Source organism: Micropterus salmoides, unplaced genomic scaffold (genome assembly GCF_014851395.1).
Source record: "Micropterus salmoides isolate LMB-PRFRI ecotype aquatic unplaced genomic scaffold, ASM1485139v1 Ms_hic_scaffold_12, whole genome shotgun sequence".
Classification (NCBI taxonomy): Eukaryota; Metazoa; Chordata; class Actinopteri; order Centrarchiformes; family Centrarchidae; genus Micropterus; species Micropterus salmoides.
Genome location: NW_024040263.1, coordinates 30,943,561 through 30,964,400, shown reverse-complemented (window position 1 = coordinate 30,964,400; position 20,840 = coordinate 30,943,561). Strand labels below are relative to the sequence as shown.

Genomic DNA, 20,840 nt, shown 5'->3' with positions numbered 1-20,840 from the left:
CTACAGAAAGCTCAGATAACAAGCAAATAAATTGATCTAAATTGATCTCAGTTAAAAGTAAACCACTTATGTAGTAGGAGCTTCCGATGGCACTAAGAACACAAATGGATTCAAAGTTGTAGCACTTATTTTAATTCAGTGTATCTTCTACCATGCAGCGCTGGCTTACAGAAGTGACAAGAGCTTTCCCGTCAGGGTTTGGGAAATTATGTTCTTTGCCCTCTTGCTGTCCTGGGTTTCCACACACTGATAGGCTCACTCGTGGGATGATGGCGACTAAAATAAATGTCATAATTATGTGTAGCCAAAAAGCATACACTTGTTACAGTGACTCCTCGCTGTGAGAGAACAGCTCAGAGACCCTGCATCAATTCTGCTGCCAGATGCCACAAAGACAACGGAATTGAATGATATAAATTGTTACATCACCCCCCACAGAACATAAATATGCAAACCATTATAGTTTTTTCCCTTACTTCTGCCAATGTGGTAAAGGGAACTCGTTCTCGTTCCGAAGAAGTGATTTTAACCTAGTGTGTCATATCAGGTTTTGGCTCTTCTGCAGTGTCAGCAGGGCAGACGAGAGGGGAATACATCGCAGGCCTGTTTGAAAACTGATAAACAAACAACAAGCAGATCAACTGATATCTATTCATCTGTTGTCATGCCACTGGAGGATATCAGCGATATCATTTCTTTCTCTCCATTTCTTTTCCCTACCTTGCTCTTACCCCCGCACTCATCTCATACACCTCACACACACACACACACACCCGCCAACAGCTTCCTGACAGTCAGCCTCTTTTCTCAATCCCTTTCACCTGACAGCTATGGGTCTCCTCCAAAAAGAGCTGGAAGTGGACTGACAGCCCCCACAGCTTGAAAGGAACAGTGGCCATGTAAGCGACATGTAAAGGTTAAGACGGATGTTGAAATACCAAAGGCTTCTCACCTTCAGAAGACATGGACATCTAAACCATTGTCTCTAAGGAAAGAGTACAACTTTCACCAGATCTTTGGATATAATAAAGAAATCTGACCGTGGTATCGAATGCTATAGCTAACCAGTAATGAAGCTCATTTTAACCAGGAGGACTCTCTTTATGCTTTGTCAATTCACAACCCTATCACAACATTCCCCCTCTTCCGTCTCCTCTAATCAACTGACAAAAGCGTTCTTTCTTTAGTTAAACCAACCAGATCTTGGCACAATCTCTATCAGACACGAAGTACTGTATCATTCATTCATTCAAACCTTTATTTAACCAGGATAAAAAAACCTCCTTGAGATGAAAAATCTCTTTTACAAGAGTGTCCTCGTATCTGAGCCGCTTCAAAAAACCTGAGAAAGTAAGATGGGTTTGAGCTTCTTTTGTCATTCTTTACACTTTATCGGTGTAGAAACAAGTGCAATAAATATATGCCTTCCAGGAGAGGCTGTCTGAAAATGTGCACCATAATCCTCATATTTAAATGTTTCTTGCATTAGGCCCTCTCGAAGATGATTGGCTGTTCACCCTGCCTTCGGATATGGCCGATCAGAACAGGCATAAATACTTTTTGATTTCCCGCCTGGTTGAACGAAACACTTCTGTTCAGAAAATTTCTACCATGGTCAAGAATGAGCCACCTGAGCCAGGTGCTCAGAATCATGGAAAGTTTGAATGCTTGCAGTTAGATGACAACAGAACAATCTACTGTTCATCTGTTCACCAAGTGAAAAGTTAAAATAACCCTAATTAACCCTTACGGTCTTAAAAATAGATTTTGGCCCCACTACAAGACAGGTATTAGTTAATAAAGCATAACCCAACTTAATAAACATTGTACTTTAAGTGGTACAATTTCCCTAACAAATTGGCAATTAATGAAATTGGCAAATTTCACACATGGGAATTTTGGGGATCTTGGGAGTAGCTGTTTTTTGGTAGTTGCTGCTTTGCCCCATTTGTAATCCAGCCTGGCATGACAGCTAAAGGCAGCTTTTACAAAAATTGAAATACAAAATGAAACTGTAAGGATTATATATTTATTTTCTTATTTTTTTTTCCAAAGTAAGCTCAATTTTGGGGGCCTAAATATACTCCAAAACTCACCAAATTTTGCACACGTCAGGAGTGGTGAAAAATTACGTATTTTATGGGTTTCGCGCATGGGCGTGGCAAAATGACTCGCTAGCGCCACCTACAAATTTTGGAAAAAATTTGCCCCTTGGCCAGTTTCAACCTACATGCACAAAATTTTCTGGGGACATGTATCATATCAAGACACACAAAAAAGCCTCAAGAACCCATATCCTAAACTCAACAGGAAGTCGGCCATATTGAATTTTACGGCCATTTTTGGATGATTTACACACAACGCTGCTTGCAGCTTTAATTATTATTATTATTTTTTTTTTTTTTACAATTTCACAATAACAGTATTTGGTAAAAACTAGGGCTGGGCACGTTAAAGCGTTATTATCGTGTTAACACATTAATTAATTAATGTGACAATTATTTTATCGCACGTTAACGCAGTTTTTATTTTATTATTATTATTTTGAAAGTCCGTTGCTCACTGGCTCTGAATACACATACAGTCAAACCATGGGTCACAGGAGGGGCGGGATGTTGATCAGCCTGCAAATCATTTTTCTATTTGCGATCTGTTATTACGGCGGCAGGTGAGCCGCTTGCTTGTTAATGATGCAGCCTATCAAATAACTCAAACAGCCGAAACCAACATCTGCACCCTGTGTTCAATGTTGCTTTACGTTACCTGGTCTGTGCTTGTATTTCATTTCAAGTTTTTAACCGAGTGAAGTCTGTGCGAGTGAACACACGCACCGACCCCGCTACAGCCCCCCCCATGCCATCGTCCATCCCGATGTTTCAATGTAGTTTTGTAGACATCGTCCCAACCCAACTGAACAGACTGTTTCTGCTGCTCCCTGATAAAACATACCTGAAAACTACAAAAAAACAGAACTCTGATGGTAACTTTTTTTTTTAACGAGCTAGATAAAAGGTAGCCCTAATGCCTGGCAGTGGCAAATAGCTTTGGTGTAATATTTGATTTGATTACATTAATGTTTCAGTTGAGATTTACAAGAAATATTTCATTGCTGCTGTGTAAAGAGAATACTGCTGGTAAAAAGCACCTTATTTGTTTAAAGTGTTTGCAAACCACATGTTATTACACTTTTGTGTGTATAGCAGTACATTTAAATTAAAAGAGCGCAATACACTACTTTATAATTCATTATTAAATTTTACGTGTAACAATGCGATTAATTCCGATTAATCGCAAGAAAATCATGCGATTAATCGCAATAAAAATTTTAATCGTTACCCAGCACTAGTAAAAACACAAACACAAACTCTCATAGAAATACAAAACACATACAAATCAAAATAGAGTTATATATATATATATATATATATATAAAGCCTTAAGTATAATCTTTAGCAAGGGCTACCAAGTCGCAGAAAAGTTTCTTCTCCTCATTGTTGTTGATACACTCCACTGTCGCCTTGGCAGCACACCTCCATCTGCTGTTTTGACAACGGAGTGACGATACATATCTGCTATTCCATCAGAATGAGTTACTCCATCTGTTGTGCTTGCCTCTCATTGCCATGTGGCCGTCAGTGCTTTACTGTATAATTTCCCTTTGATTTCAGTGCTCCTTTCCCTGTTTCATCATGCCACATGCAACAAAACCACAATCAAACATTTCCTGATGAATCAAACCATGCTTGACCTGGCGACATCTGTCACTATCTCGTTCCTTTTAAAATATGTATTGTAAAATGTTCATATGTGCCTTTAGGCTTACAATAGTGTTTTTCTTTTGTTTTTACTCCTTGTTTGATAGTGAATGCGCATTTTCACAAAACTGATTTTGACTAAGCTGACAATGCTTTGTTTTTTCTTTTCAAAACTAAGCATTCTTCTATTGTCTAGAATTAACCTGCCAAATATAGGTCCCTCCCTGTATGATTATTTTATCATGATCTATTGTGTCATCACTGTTTCACTCTGAGCCATCCATCACCTGACTTATGACATTAATACTTAGTTCGCAGCAAGTTGCCAACTCAGTGCCATGGAAACATTTAGTTAAATCCCATAAGGGTTTATGTTCAGACTCAGTAACATAGCTGCTATAACCACCGAGACACCAGCTCTCTGCAACAGCCACGTCAGCCCTAATGGACTGCTGCTCCTTCAGTGGAAATACAAACTAAAAAATTCAGTTTTTGCCTGGAACTACAGTTTGTTGTGTAACATCTAAGGGTAATGGGTAAAAAAAATAGGGTAATCTGTGGTGCAGCGTGACAACGCACTACATCTCCATGTGGATGACTCTTTATGAAGTTAAAGCTGAACCATGGAAGGCGCTGTCCTTGTTGAGCTCAACACTTGCTGTGTGAATATATACTGGTGTCTCAGTCTTTCTCTAAAGTGCAAGTTTAGTTATTTGCTTCTACGGGTTAAAAGGAAAGGTGAAGATGGGGAATTTCAGTTTGTCAGTGCTCAACTTCTGTTTCTGCAGGCTGGTCAGAATGCAGCAGACCAGCAGGAAATACTGTGTGCGGCAGGCCACTGTTCAGAGGTGGCAGGTCCCTGACAGGCACATTTTTAGAACATGGGCGCCAAACCAAAATATGTCAGTCATGCATTTGTTTGTGGAATAGCTGAAACCAAATGATTTAAAATGCTATGTATATGATATGGCTGTAATCTGCATCTACAGTACATTGTAGACTGGCTTTAAAGGTGCATTCAAATAGTTTTACACATCAAACATAATCACTAAAAAAACTGCAAATGCAATTTGACATAGCCTATATATTCAAAGACTTTTGGGGGGATTATTTTAAAACTTCACTAAATGAGTTTTTGTAGCTCAGTAATCTCCCAATTTGTATTAGGGTAAGTACCGTGTATCTATTCAAAGATTTGTGCTGTTATGGTTATTGAAAATGACACTCACTTCTATACTGCTGCCACTTTTCATGAAAAATAGTTGCATCTTCTCTGCTTCCTATTATACTGCTTTTCCAGTCCTATATTGTAGTTCTGTGACTCTTGTATGGCAGCTTTGCATGATTCAAAGTAAAAAAAAATAATTTTCTGTCTTATACTGGCCCTTCATGTGGGCCTTCATTTCAGCCCCTGTCTGAAACAAGCTGTAGATGCTCCTGTCTCTTTAAGCTCCCCCCCCCTCAAAGCCAACTGTCTTCTGATTGGCCAAGACCTGAAGTATGTTACCAGGCTGTTGTTGTCGCTGAGCGGTACAGAGTAAATGACCATTTATGGAAAACCGGCTCCGTCGGGCTCCGTGTGTCGTCATTCGGAGCCCTTGGTAGAAAAAGCTGTTGAAAACAGAGTTTTCAGAAGAGAAGGAAATCTGACTTTTTTGCTCACAGGGATTTCTTCTAAATACTTTTACCTCATTATTAGAAGCTTTAGGCATGTCTAACATGAACATCCAACATTGTAACAATGTAGATATGTTGATTGTATTAAATATGGAAAAGCATAATCGGTCTCCTTTAAGGGGCATACATTCACAAAAAAAGACTCCACAATGCAAAATAATTTAGAGAACATAGATAATAAAGCCACAGAGGAAAGAAACCTTCCAACATGGTAAAATCTATATTTTCAAAAAAAATGCATAGGAAGCAGAATGAGAATAGATGCTGGTCAAATGCCAGTCTTCTGTAACCTATTTTCCAAACTGCTCAGCCTCCTTGAAGAGCCTAAGCACACATAACCTGTAACCACACTTATAAAACTATAACTAGAGAGGGGAGGGGGGCAGTAATAGTGTATTTCATATTTTCATGCACTGCAATGCATTTCATTTTCACACATTTGAAAAAGGGATTGATGCTCTACCAAGTGGCAAACTCCGGGGCTGAAAAATGAAGCCAACCTGAAAGTGCCAAAAACTGAAGTCAATCCCCATAAACCCCCATGTGAAAACGCCCAACGTTACAGCAGAATTAAACATGTTTACAGCCTTGTACGAAAACGTTTTTTTGTCTCCATAGCTAATTTCCCCCTAATGACAACTGCACAGGAGTGAATTTTTATAAAACTTACCCATTTAAATGATATTAAGGATGAAAGTTCTGCCTATTTAAGGGCAGGACAGGTGGCTGAAGATGCTATGAAGTTGCATTATGGGCAGTATTTTTGGCGTTTGACCCTCATTAGGAACTAAAAGTCAGGCTATCTCAGAGACTGCTTCACCAATTCTGATCATTTCTCTCTTAATCTGTCTCTTACAACTTTCCGGAAGTGCAATACTGAAACGCTGTCTTTAATAGCATCCCAAGGAATAGTGGGGATCATAATGATAGTAATAAAGATAATAATGATTCATGACAAATAGTTGCTAGAAAATATTTCATTCTGTCATGGGTCAGATATTCACATAAGGAAACAGCTAATTGCAAACAATGTTTGATTACAGTGTACAGCTCTGTCTCAGATGCAATTATTGGATGAGTTAATCACTACGCAGTCCATTAGAGAGTCACAGCCTTGTCTCTCAAGTTTGCTGAGGCGTAAGCAGCTGTATGGTAATATTTATTGCTGCGATAGAAACCTACTGTTTACAAATGACTACGGTTCCACTGCAAGTGACACAAAGGGAAATATTTATTGTCTTTATTCCTATTGAAGAAATGTATTTTATTTTTTTGCAGTATCACTCGAATGCTACTAAATATCTGCCATATCTGCCAACACATCATCAGAAATATTGTAGTTTTCACGTCAGGGCAGGAAGGACTCTCATGTAAAAGAGAGGAAATTAGGAAACACCCTGTACTTGTTTCAGCTTAAGAAGAAAAAAATTTTGGGCATGATGCCGTAACACCCAGTCTACCGAGAGCTCAGACGGTTCACAGGGAATACAATAAGACAACTCCGATTTATTCTATGTGTGGAGCTTCTCCCCTCTACTGTTCTCCTGTGTCAGGCTGTTTACATAACTCACTCACTTGGCAGCAGCAACACTGGCCTTATTCTCAGAAGCCAACTTGGGAATACATCAATGAGTAATTGTCTCCACAAACCCCTCACAGTCTAGCGATAAGAGCCTGGAAAGGTCAATAAGAGTGCTAAATCTAAAAATACCTCCATTTACTCGAGGAGGGGACTGACCCGAATGTAATTTTTTTAAAGTCATAAAAGAGAATCAAGAATTACAACAAATACTTCATTCCAGCTTATACATCCTGACATGGACTCTGATGTCTCGCTAAGGAGTTTCACTCCTGCCTCGAAGTTAAGTCCTGAGGGTTGCACTTAACCACGGCTAAGCACCAACTTACAACTGATTAAATGCAGAGTGACCCAGTCTGAAAACTATTAGCCGTTACAAGCTGAAAATGAGCATATTAAACTTTCTCGCTGCTGGCTCAACGGTCAAAATGAAGTGTCGAGGCTGCAAGGGAAATCAGGCTGAATTAAGCAACCAATATCTGTGTAAACCTCTTTTAAGTATCTAGATGAAAAACATGTTCTTTATTGGAAAAAAAGCAGCCCTGTGTAGGTGGTTGCACTATGTGGATGACACATTCAGGAGAGGAATGAAAATGGGTCTAGCAGAGGTGGTAATCATGCCTGAGCCTTTTGCTTTGGCTGCCAAGGTGTCCTGGTGATGATGCAAATTATAGCCACATTAGTCATATCCTCATATTACCTGGAATCTTCAATGCACACACTGACCCTGGCTGCTTTGTTAATGTTGAGTTGCCAAATTCCCGTCTCAGCAGCCTCCATCTTCTTGAACTTTCTACTCTGCTACTTGATGCATATCCCGCCTTCATGACTGAGATGCATTTAATCAGTGAGATCAATAGCTGTTGCCATTATTGATCTTGAGAGTTTATGTCATGGGCCAGGCGCACCTCGTATTTGGTATACGATGTAATTTTTATAGATAATATAAGCTGCTAAGAGCTGTTTTTAATTAACATTAGGAAAGACTGTAATGTAACGACTGTGACAGATGAGTAGTTTTTACTCCTTGCAATCCATCAGAATAATTTTATGGTTTGCCGAGAACTTTGGCTGAAGGCAGACGGCACCTCTCTTTCAACTACACTCTTACCCAAACTTCACAGGGATTTGAATCTCCTGAACCTGGCTACCTTGTTCATCTTAATAGCTGCTCTTGCATTCTGAAATAGCAGCAGCAGAAACGTCATGCTGAGTTTTAATGCTGGAGCAAAGTAGACGAGCTCAGATTAAAGTTATGATCCTCGAGACTTTTTTGGCTTTCTGTGACCAAATCGTTAATGTATAGATGTGAGACGGAGGAGGAAATGATTTTGTAGTAATGTAGTAGTAATGCTACCCGATTAACAAGAGGTGATGGCATCCACAAATTATAAAACATTTAATTAAAAGGATTGGCTAAGTAAATGGTAAACAGTCTACAGGTTTAGTTCTGCATGTCTGTGTGATTCTACTTATATGATGTTTTGTTTAGATTTGTAATTGTTCACCTGTCAATGCAGGATTCCATCTTACATGATGTAAATCCGCTCTGCCAAGAAAAAGCCTGACACTGGCTCATGCAGTGACAACCTTTTCAAAGCTTTACCGGTGACAGGTTTGATACAGCCACCACTGTTCACCAATCATCACCCTCCTGCACCATCTCCCTCCTGCAGGGCGATGGCTTTGGCTCTCCGGTCAGAGTCATTGACCTAAATGGTGAACCTTTGTCGGGTACAATCTTAAGAGCACCGTGTGAAGATGGTGAGCAGAAGAGCTCCATACTGTGCGACAAAGACAGGTGAAGGTCACTATAGTGAAGAATCTATTTAAGTGACTGATGTGTTTTTTTGCTAGCCATTACTTCTGAAATGAAAGCACTAACTCAGATCCTGTAAAAGCCGGGTCTTATGCAGTTCTTCCCAAGAAACTTCCATGATATTATCCAATGCTTCTGCCAAATAAGAGTTTCTGATGTGCAAGAACGTGATTAGTGCTTGGACCAGCATTGCATGGATTGTGAGACACATCATAATAGAGCTGCATGCTATTGGGAATTTTTTTTATTGTAATCTTTATTGATGAAATATATATTTCAATGACATTAAATCTCACCCAATACATGCAGTGTGTTATTCATGTACAGAAATAAAATTACCAACCATAATTTTGATCTTTTCTTCTACTTCAACTAACTACACTTGGTTCAGCCCTTCACCCCCCCTCCACAAATCAGCTTGAATTGACTCTGACACAGACAAGTGGAGAGAGAACAAGTGGAGAGGTATTTGGGTTTCATAATAAACTATGCAAATGGACTCGTGTGTCACAGTTGTATTATTTAGCTTACATGTAATCTGCCATTTCTAACCATGTTCAAACGTATACTTAGTCTTTGTGGTGAAAGATAAACGGGCCTCCCAGTGCAGCTGAGGATGGTAAAACTCTCAAACTCAAGCAACAAGCAGGTTTGTGACAGTCAGTGTTCAGTGACTTCACCATCTACCTTATTAACGTAAAAAAGTGTTTAAATATTGGCAAACCCCTTTTTGAGACTGTTTTAACATTTGGTTATTTGGTCTCTGCCCCGCACGTATTCATCTTTATAAAAAACAACAACTGTCAAAGAATTATAAGGAGAGTAAAGAGATATGACATCAAGCACTATCTCACCTTCTGGTCGTGACTGTAGGCTAAGGCCCAGTCCTCTTCAGTGGGGTGGAATAAAAGGCTCAGGATGTAGAAAGTGAGGCGATACTTCTGGTAACTGGCTCCCTCATCAGAGCTGATGAGGACGCTGCTCTCAAACTCCGGATCTGTCAACACCATAATCTGAGAGCCGGGAGACGAGAGAGGGGGAGGGGGGGGGGGGGGTGCGCACATGTGAGGGAGGAAGTACGAGTTTTTGAAGATGGGAGGAGAAAGGATTTCATGAGAAAGTTTGAAAAGAGGTGGAAAGATAGGGAGATGAGAGGAGGTAGAGGAGGGATGTTAGAGGAGCAGTGTCAGCAGAAAATGCCTGGCTTTTGGCACATGTCAAGCTTCTGCTTGGCAAACAACTCCTCTATATTTCTAACTTAATTTCATGAGTGCGATTCTTGCGCTTCTCTTGCGATGGCTCTGTGGCTATTCCTGTGCACTCTGAGGTGAAGACTTGGAGTTTTTACATCTCTCTCTAAAATAAGATCAAGGTTGTCGGCAGCAATAAGAGGTGACATCGTGTATAAAACAAAACAGACAAGCAGGACACTAAACATAACAGAAGGGTGATGGAGTTTATAGTCTAGTTACAATTGAAAGCTGTACAAACAAGGGATTAAGCAGCCATGCATGAATCTGCATACACAGTATGTTATTTTCTTTATCAGCGAGTCCTTTAGCATGTAATTTCTTAGCATTTCTCCTTCCAATAAAATTCTAATTTCAAATTTAACAGTGCCACTGTGGCAGAAGCCCTAATTTCATGCTTGGAATATTTCTGCCAGAGCTATCACAGTTATTACAGAATTCAATAAGAACAGGAATTCCACAATGCACATTTCTTTCTGCTAATGACATTTAGAGACTTTGTGGAAGCAGATAAAATGGTCACAGGAATTCCTCCTTGACTAAAGAAGAAGTGTTTGAATAGGTGCCTAATATATTTTAAGAAAATGGTATTCCTTTAACTCTGACTATGCTATTGAATACATGTATTCTTGGTAAAATTTCAAACGTTGAATAATTCATTACCAGTACATTTAACTGGATATTTTGCGATTCTATAGTCTAAATAGTTACATCAGGGATTTTCCTGATTACACTCAAATCAATAGTGGTGTTCATTCAAACTGTACATACTGCTTAATATATTCAAATTTTTATTAGGATAAACCCCTTGAGGTGCATCATCCCGTTATCAAGGGGGTCCTGTCATTACATAACAACAGAGGAATGACAAAATCAAAAAACAGAAATACAGACGTCAATTTGGAAACACACACAGACACACATACACACACAAAACAAATAATACATTATATATTTACAATTGGTTACATTGCCACTTGTTATCTTAGCATGAGGGACAGAGAAATACAGCTGAGCAGAGGGGATAATTAAAATGAATAGACTTTAGATATAAGTTGAAGCCATTGAGTGTGTCTATATTTAGAGATGGTCAAGATTTAAGTGTGTCATACAAGTGGTGAGTGATAAAAGGACGTCCAAGGACAAATCTGCAGTCTGTTATATGCTGTGTTAAGCCAGACATGGTCTGATTTTACATCACAATAGTCAAAAATAAGGCGTAATAAGTTGAGAGGCAAGTTTCTTATGAACATTCAGTGTAAAGCATGTTGATTTGCATTGATTCCTATGAATCAAGCCGTGCAACAAGATATTTAATTTTATCAACTATATGCAGAGGAGGGCCATCAGTACAGGTTACAGGTACACAACAACCAAGTTTGGATTTGAGTTTTTGTATGGTACCAAAAATCACAAGATAAGACTTTGTTTTGTTGAACACATCAGATTTATTCCCAGGACGACACATTGTTTTCTATTGTGAAGGTATGAATTGAACCACAGAACTGCATTTTCAGAATCGCCTTTAGCATGGAGTTTATCTAAAAGTAGATGGCGATCGAAATCTTTAATCAAATCAATAAAGATTGCACCTGTGAGTTCACTATTATCTGCAGCAGAGAACACATTATTGGTGAATTTAAGTAGGGCAGTAGTTGTGGAGTGGTTAGACCTGAAGCCAGATTGAAATGGTGATAAGATATTGTTTGCACTGAGATAATATGGAAGGTGTTTATAAAGTAATTTTTCGAACACGTTAGAGATGGAACATTAAATGGATATGGATTGTAGTACATTGTCTCCTGTACACAATGGAGTGATGCATGCACATTTCCAGACAGCTGGTAACTCACATGTAATTAAGGAGAGATTAAGTAAATCAGCAAGTGGATACATTAGAATATGGGAAGCTAGTTTAATACACCTGTTTTCTAAACCATCAAGTCCAGCTTCACTGTATTACTAAAGAAAAACAGTAGCCAGGTCAGTCAGGTAATAAGATAGAACAGACAGAGGGGAAATCTCTATTGAATGCTTGGCAATAGATAAAGAGTCATGTTTTGCATTAGCAACTCTTAATAATTAATAGAATGTTTATCTGATGTATTAATAATGGGTCTAATTTTGTTCCAGTTAAGGGTTCTTAAAATCACAAGTGAGACATTTCTTATAGTAGTTAGAGTTTTGAATTACAGGTTGTTGTCTTGCTCATATTTCTCAGCTGGCTGTTTACTTCCCAATCAGCATTAGCCCTTGTCTCACTGAATACTGACCATGCATTGTCCCCCTGCCTAAAGAGAGTAATAAGTTCAGGGCTGATCCAAGGGAGATGTTTACCCTTGACCATAGCAGTTTTCCAAGGAGCATGTCTGTCTTCAACATCAATGAACTCAGTGTACAGAAAATCCCAGGCATCTTGTACATTAGGTACTGTATTAGTTGGTACCTGTCTCAATTAATAGCAATGAAATCATTAATACATTTATCTGAATTCAAGTTCTTGTATTGTCTGATTTTGATTAGTCTTGGTGGTGATGTAGATAGTTTTGTTTTCCATGCACAGTAGACAATTGAGTGATCACTAAAGCAGCCAGACAGAACACCTGCCCTTAAGATTCTATCTGGGTGTGAAACGAGTATCCAGTCAAGCAGAGACTGGGTTCTAGGTGTGATTCGAGAAGGCTCATTAATTAGTTGTGTAGAACTTAGAATACTAATTATATTTCTTTCTTTATCAGATGACTTATCTAACCAGTTTTTTTGTAAATCACCTGGCAAAATTATCTTGTTTCTTCAGGGAATGGAATTGATGGTGGAGAGCAGGCAATTAAAGGTTTCTGCTGGCAAAGAGGGTGGCCTATATACGCTACCAAGAGTTACATACATTTATTTGCATGAAAAATTACCTTAACTAAGACACATTCAAAATGCAGAGGCCCACCTGTGGGTATGATTAACTCAGATACGATATCAGAGGAAACATATATAGCGACACCTCAACCCCTGGAGCATGTATCACATCTATATAAAAGAGATTTATTTTATTATCTGAGATGTAACTGTTGAGCCATGTTTCAAAGAAAGTAATTAATGTTAGGCTTATGTAGTACAACCCATGCATGGAGTACGTCAGTATTAGGCTCCCAATATTCAAATGAAATTTTGTTTAATTATTTAACATCATCCATTCAGGGAGCAAAAACTAACAATGGGCTCTCTCAAGGATTGGTGGAGCAGGGAAGTTGTTTCATCCGGAGCTGTGGGATCAGTCAGGATCCCTCAGCGAACTCTTGAACTCCAATGAAGTGGAGATTAGGCTCCACGTCTCCAAATCACCAACGTTGTCCATCAGGTAGAAGTTGTTTTTCTCTAGTTGCTGAAGCCGAGCGACAAATTGCTGCACATTGTTTCTCATTAGGTCCGACACGCTGCTCTCATAAATAAACGTGTTCTCCCAAAGTAGTTAGGGAATTCTGCTCACGCTGCTTTGAATGGGATCCGCTTTTGCATCGGCATGTAAGTCTTGATCTGTTGAATGGCGTCCCACAAAGTTTGCAGTGAGATGTACCTTTCATCCATTGTGACATAGACGCAAAAGATCCAATAAACTGGCTTAGTTTAATGTTTGACGAAGTCCAATCAGGTCAAAAACATGTGGACCAGGATAAATGAGAGTCTTTTCAATGTTAAAGCTGAACTAACAGATTTTTTTCAGAGCAATACATCAAAATAATGACATTGTAGACATGTTTGCAACATAAGCATTGCTAATGTTTTGGTGACTTGGTGAATGTACCTTCAAATTCACTTTCCTTATAACTTCTTTGAAACCTGCTATTTGGTGGTAGGACAGTGTCAAAGCTTTTCGGCTGAGTGGGCCAGAAAACCAAAACAATGAGCTAAAGAGGTGATTTCATGTCACTACGAGTGAAACCCTTTCACATGACATTTAGTCATTTGCTTCATTGTTGATATGGGAATATGGACTGGTGCAGCTTTAAATGTTTTTATCTTAGTCTTAAGTGTTTTATCTGGCATAAACTACATCCATCCCTCTACAAGGATTGTGTGGTGGAACTGTGGGTAGTGGCTGCAATCGTGGCCCAAATGGCTGTTTTCTCTCGTCAGTTCAATTTGAATTGGAAAAACAGCAGCACATTTGTCACTGACAGAAATGCTAGCTCTCTTTCCAGAGGTTTAACCAGGAACCCTCCCTGGTGGTGATTTAGATAAATTGTTTTTCATTAAGCGCCAATAAACAGGCAGCAAATTCCCAACCTAGATTTCTCATTGGCCCGGGCTCGCCGATCCTGCCATTCATTACCTGTCACTGTGTAATGCCAAGGCGTCCTGATATCTGCCAGTGTCTTTGGTGCTTGTCAGATGTAATTTACAGTTTTGAAGCAGTAATCATTCTATAATATTATAGTAAGCAGCAGAGTTTATTATGAATGGGAAATTACATTTTGCCACCTCTTATTTTGAGTCAACCGTCAGGACTTTCAGTTAAACAGAAAAGTAGTCTTGAAGGGTGTCTTCACTGTACTGTACATTTCATGTTAAAATCTACCCTTGCTCTCCATTCAAGCCTTGTACTGAATGATGAGAGTTGTGTTCCCTCTCTATCCTTACAATAGCCTTCAATTGCAGTGCTTTTAGCTCCTCCTAACTCCTAGATTCTGTAAGCCTCACAATGCGTGCTTTTAATTTTGGAAACAGCCCTAGCATGTACTGTCACATTCACATTACCCATTCACCATGTAAGTGTGAAAAACATTATTTCCCAACCTTATATTATCGTAACGAGCCAGTAACTGTCTGTTGCCTCTGAGATTAGAAAGAACTCACAACCAATTCGAGGCCAATACAAAAGCAGGAAAAGGAGCAGTGGCCAATTTCTCTACTGCCTACTGAAACAATCAACCTCACACAATAATTACTCACTTCCAAAATCACAGTGACCGATAGCATTAGCAAGGGGTGATTAAGATTTCCCTCACAGCATCCACTCCGCCTTTGTGAGGAAGTGGGTGAGTGAGAAGGGTAACAATACTAAATCAATAGAGGTTGGAGGGATAACCGTTGTGTTTTATCAGCCTGGTGTTGAGCTGTGCATAAGCTGGAGCACAGAGATAGAAGCCGGTATTTGTCGGTTCATGAGGTAAGTGGAGGTATGGATCAGAGACGGAGGGAAAGAGAGACCCTGCAGCAAATGAATCATGTCACGCCAGATCAATTGAGCTTAGTCTGTCTTTGACAGGAGGCTTTAACAGAGAGTTGTCGCTGCAATATGCTCATTAACCATGGATCAAGACTTAATCACCCACATTTAGCTATCATGTTTTCACTGTCTTGCTTCCTCAATGGCATTTTAACTGTGCATGTCTTTATTTTTAAATTAACCTAATCTACCAGCCGTTCAGTCAAACCGCTCAAGGACTGAGCGCACACCGGGCTCAGGAAAAGACATCAAAATATGGCAGAGAAGATTCATGGGAGGTGTCATTTTCAGCAGCCTTGCACTAAATGTCATTGCTATCATTCAAATCTATAATGTGACATTGCAAAGGGTCACAGCTTGTGGACTGTTGGACAATGTAATAGAAAGAAATGAAAAACACTGTATGTTTCCAAAATATACACGGTGAACACATAATGATTATTGTGTTTGACACAAATATCTAAAGAGCAGCAGACGATTAAATATTATAGTGAGTGATTAGTCATCTCCTTTTATCCAGTAGAACATGGGCGGTTAAGGCCACTCAGATGCAAGGAGGCAGCAAAGGAATGTAGCAAGCATACAGGCAAACATTCATTTACCTATGGGATGCCAAATCGAAATAATTAGTTAAGAGATAAAGTGCGCGAAGGGAATCGGCCCATAGGCAGAGCCAGAGGTCAACCATTAGAGAAAAAGATTCTCCTGAGATTGTTACTAATGATTCACTCACACAGTAATACGCATGCAATAAAATGTCGTTTTATTTTACCTAGATTGGTTTAAAAAATATGAAATATCTTCAATATGTGTGGTGAAACTGATTTCCTAGGTGTTATTTATGTCCTGTATATTATGTGGTACGTGTGTGAATTCTCTTTCTTCTTCCTGAGGTGGTAATAAAGTTTATCTAATCTTATATAACTAGAAATGCACGTCACATCAGCCACAAAGAGGACCTTAAGGACTACATCCCTGCTATGCCCTTGATGTGGAATAAAACCTTCTCCACATAAAATAGGCAGGAAGAGTGAGGGAAGAGTGAGTCATGGAGAGAAATCAGCTATGATCTGTTCCTCGGCCTGACGTGGTTTAGCTCAACAGTCCCAGGATCCTATTATCTCCCTTGCCATGCAAATGTATTCAGGGTCAGTACATTGGCTCGGCCTTGGAAAGTGAGGCTGATGAACCCGAGCACCTCCACAACTATGACCACATCCTCTTCACACACGGGAGTCATGCTTTATTTTCTGTAAGTCGTTTGATGCCAAAATGATTTTTATTTATTCAACATTTGACTAACCATGCAGTTCAAACTAAATAAAATGAAAAATGATATTTTCAAAGATGACAGGTATTGCAAAACGTGTGCAAAACATGTCATCTTTGAAAATGACATGTTTTGCACACGTTTCGCAATACCTGTAATATAGCAGAACATTCTCAACTTTATTAGTGGGTGGCCATGACATCTTTTTCACATCAGTATCATTGATGTCCTATGGTTCATAGACGAGGGTGGGGTGGGGGTTATTATTATTATTATTGTTATTATTATTATTATTGTTGTTATTATTATTAGTGTTTCCCATTTTGGGTCAATTAATGTAGTCTAACCTGCAGGCGTTATCACTCAATCATGACTTTAAGTTTGAAAGCAAGACTAGCAAGTAACTATGACATCTTTGGCCATAAGGGGTAGTTAAAGCAGCTATTAAAAAGTAAAAATTGCACTCACAGTAGCTAGGAAGCCAGAAGTACAACTTCAAATTAAGTTAAGACATCATAAACAACCTGACTTTATACCTTATGGAATGGAACTACAAGCAAATATATTTGTGTTTCACCTCTTAGATAAAAAACAATGAAATCGCACCTGTTACTAAAATACACTGTAACAGTAGCACTGGTAAAGGTGTGTGAATAAGACATGTCTGTTACACAGCAACATCAATCTTAGGTTAGTTAACATTAGCCAACATATGCTACAGTACTGGTCACAGTAAGGGTGTAGAAGCAATCATTCAAAACAATTATATATTTTTAAGACAATGTTCAGAGAAAAACGTGTTGATTTTGTAGTTATTGGTTCCCAGTTGATTGCCAATTTGCTTACGTCGTGTAGACACTGACTCAGGCATACTGTTTTGTGGTTGAAATAGAAAAAATATTCAAAGAATGACTTGTTATTGCAACTAACTGCCTGTAATTATCATGTCAAGTTCTCTGCAAAACTATAATGTTAATGTCTCCAGCTCTGCGTTACCAGAGGAACAGATCACTTAAACGCTGTGTAACTCCATCTCCTCCATACGCATGCAATCTGTTGTAATTAGTATGTTTGTACTTTCTATATAATACTGTTATTTTTAAAGATACAAAAAGTTGACTTGAAACACACAGATATATAAATAGACACCCCAGTGTATATGGAGACTCCTACTGTAACTGAGCTGCTTACAGCACTCTGACCTTTTGGCTACGATTGCACTTGTCTATCAGATTGTAGCTCGGAGAACTAGACGGGTGGAGTTCACCACACAAGGGCAAATCAGATTTACTGACTGTGAATTGTGAATCACAGTATAGAAAAGCGTAGGGCTTTGTTTCCTATACATGCAGGGGATGCAGGAATGAGCACAGTCTTTTAGGGGATCCATTTCCTGCGCAATTCAATTCAGCTAATGTGAAAGCAGCATGGGAATTTTTAATAACAGGAAGGTTAGGAAGGTTCTTTAACATTTTTTTCATTGAATGAAATTAAAACGGAAAACTGAGGCAGATGGTAGAAAATGAAGTGCAAACTATCCACTGATCAGTGAACTAAATTCTTAGAATGTCAGAAAAAAAACGAAAGGAAAAGAAATTGACAGAACTCTCAGGCATATTAAAGACATTGGCAGATGGTTGGCAGCTGGCTGCTCATACCCTTTTTCTTTCTTTCTTTTGTGTGGTCTGAAGTTGTTAAAATTCCACTCTAGCTGGTTGCCAGAAACATCCTCATACAGGAAGAAGTCAAATCTGGATCGTTTCCCTCGTTAAACTGTCATTTTATTCACAAAATGTTTTGCGTAACAATGCAATGACATAAATTAACAAAATGTTCTTTGTGTCCACAGATAAATTTTATATAATGTAAATTCTCCAAAACGGTTGCGGTTAATGGTTTTCAAATAAAGACTAGGTAATAGAAGTCTGGTAAAAATAATTGAGAAGGTGTGGATTGTTATAGCTCACATTGTAAATTCAGCATAATCTGTGGAACAAAAGAGTCACATCATACTCACCAATCTGCTGCTCAGAGTTTGTTAGAAATACTATTTTGATTCACTAAGTAAGTCCAATCTTCTATTTTCCTATTTCTTTAATTGCTAAGCTACTATCATGAAACTTGAGACTTGCTGTAGATATTTCAAATTAAAGGCCTCAAGAAAAAGGGTGCACATTCACTATAAAGAATGGGCACAAAGACAATTTGTTAAGCACAATCACAATGTTACGCCATTGCATCTTTATCAGGTAATATGTGTCCAAGATGGTCCATTTACTTCACCTGATTCAGCCAGGCGTTAATCCCAGGTCAAGCAACCAATTACATCAATATGTAGACATAAAATTATTTACGACATTTACAACATGGAACAACATGGAGATATCACTTCCATAGCAATCACTGGAGTCTGATCACATGCTTAACTTAAAAGAAAGATAATCTACAGTGATGTACTGTAGCTCGTAGTAACATTTTTAAAAGTAAAAAGTCACAAATTGCATTTGGGGAGCATCTATTCAGTGTGCAGGTGCCCTTCTTCCTGAGATCGATTTTGCCTTTTTCCCTGCTCACCTGATATTATGTCGGGAAGTGCACACACTATCTTTACACATCAAGTGAAAAGACTTCCAAAAACTGGAGGGATTATGCCATTTGCCATCAAAATAATAAATGGATTTATAACAACATTTCTATTACAGAAGAAACATTCAGCGCAGCAAAGTGGAGAGTACAACATGACTCCTTTGTTGCACTGGAATTAGTGGTGTGCAATTGATCAAGACAATAAGTAAACATGGGTAACAAGTTTTGAATTTAAAGCACCAACAACAAACTTAAACAGATCAGAAAAAGGAGGCTCCTTAATGAAATATGATCAAATACACAAGTAACCAGGGGACAATATCAACAAATGTCATTCTTTTTTATAAACCAAACTTTTCAAAAAGGGCCTTATTCTCTGCAGTAAAGGTAAATGCTATTTGTTTATACATTAAGAATTGGCAGTACATGAACATTGTGAACAGGAAAACACAGCTTTTATAATTGAGATGGTGAATCATTTGGTGAATTACTTGCAGCAGCTCACCTTTCTCTTGTTGGTTGGACAGACATATAGGTAACTCAGGACAGTCTTGGATCCTACTTTGTCATTCATTCTCTCGTATGTGGAGCCATAGTCAGTAGATCTGTGTAGGATAGAAAGGGAAAATCCAGTCAGGAGGAGGCAAATACTACAGTAGATAAACTCGACAAAAGCAGACTGAAAGATTGCTGACAATCTAATGGGTAAACAAACACACTGAAGATACCTACGACATTGCACAATTCATTTCAAATTTATTTTGCAATGATGAAAAATAATGCCAGATCGCACCCTATAGTAAAGCAACAAGCAGATATAGGCTGGTATGGTGCTTTATGTATACAGTTTTACTCTGTAGCCAGTAAAACCTCTGGCAATAGAACGAGAGAAGGTCAACCAATCATCAACAAAGCAACAAAACTAACTAATTCAAAAATGTCTTGGGACCTGGCGCTGTAAATAATTAATTCTCTCCAGATGACTACTATGAAATAAAACATGACGAGTGCAAAAACGTGGATGTTCTTGAACCTATGGGCTTTAATAATTTAACAGTGGGAATGAGCCTGTTAGCCAGCCTAGTGCCTAAAACATGTGAATCCATCATCACTAGTAACCACCAAATCTGCCCTCAAGTAGAATATTACAGCATTACAGTACTGTAATCGCTTATTCGTTTGTTCTGGAAAAGCGGCTTTCAGTTGCCCAGGATTTTCAAATATTTCTCTCTGTGGGACAGAAGCCCCCACCCACAACGATGGCATAACTCCCATTTGGATTTGCAGTCTACATCACGGTGTTAGTGTTACAGTGAAGATGATAACTATTTCGGCTGTCTTTCCTTTTTTTAGTCAGAACCCTCTTCTTGTGCTCCTTCACTGGGAACAGGGTTTCAGTGAAATTGCAAAGAGATTTCTCTCATTCAAATTCATTCGACAATGCCTCTGAGAGACACAGTAGTTGCTATGATTACAAAGCACAATAATAAGTCAGGCAGACAGCAACATTTCCACAGAATATTAAAGTGGAGGTGTGGGGAGAAGTGCTGCACTGAGAATGCTCCTGATTTGGAGCAGAGGCGGTGAACTGTACCGTTCTGCCTTGTGTAACACTGTCGGAGCCTCCTGAGAGGAGACTCCATAAATACCATAGAAACATATGTTGTTTTTGGCATGACATGG

General features: G+C 38.8%; 1 protein-coding gene across 1 annotated transcript in view; it reads right to left on the bottom strand.

Moving 5' to 3' along the window:
• Positions 1 to 20,840, bottom strand: part of sorcs3 (sortilin related VPS10 domain containing receptor 3) — a 232,244-nt gene that overhangs the window by 89,135 nt on the left and 122,269 nt on the right. The window contains exons 3-4 of the mRNA XM_038714563.1: positions 19,663 to 19,762; positions 9,685 to 9,843 (exon numbers count right to left, since the gene is read on the bottom strand). Of these exons, the coding sequence (XP_038570491.1) occupies positions 9,685 to 9,843; positions 19,663 to 19,762 (259 nt within the window). The remainder of the gene's footprint in view (positions 1 to 9,684; positions 9,844 to 19,662; positions 19,763 to 20,840) is intronic.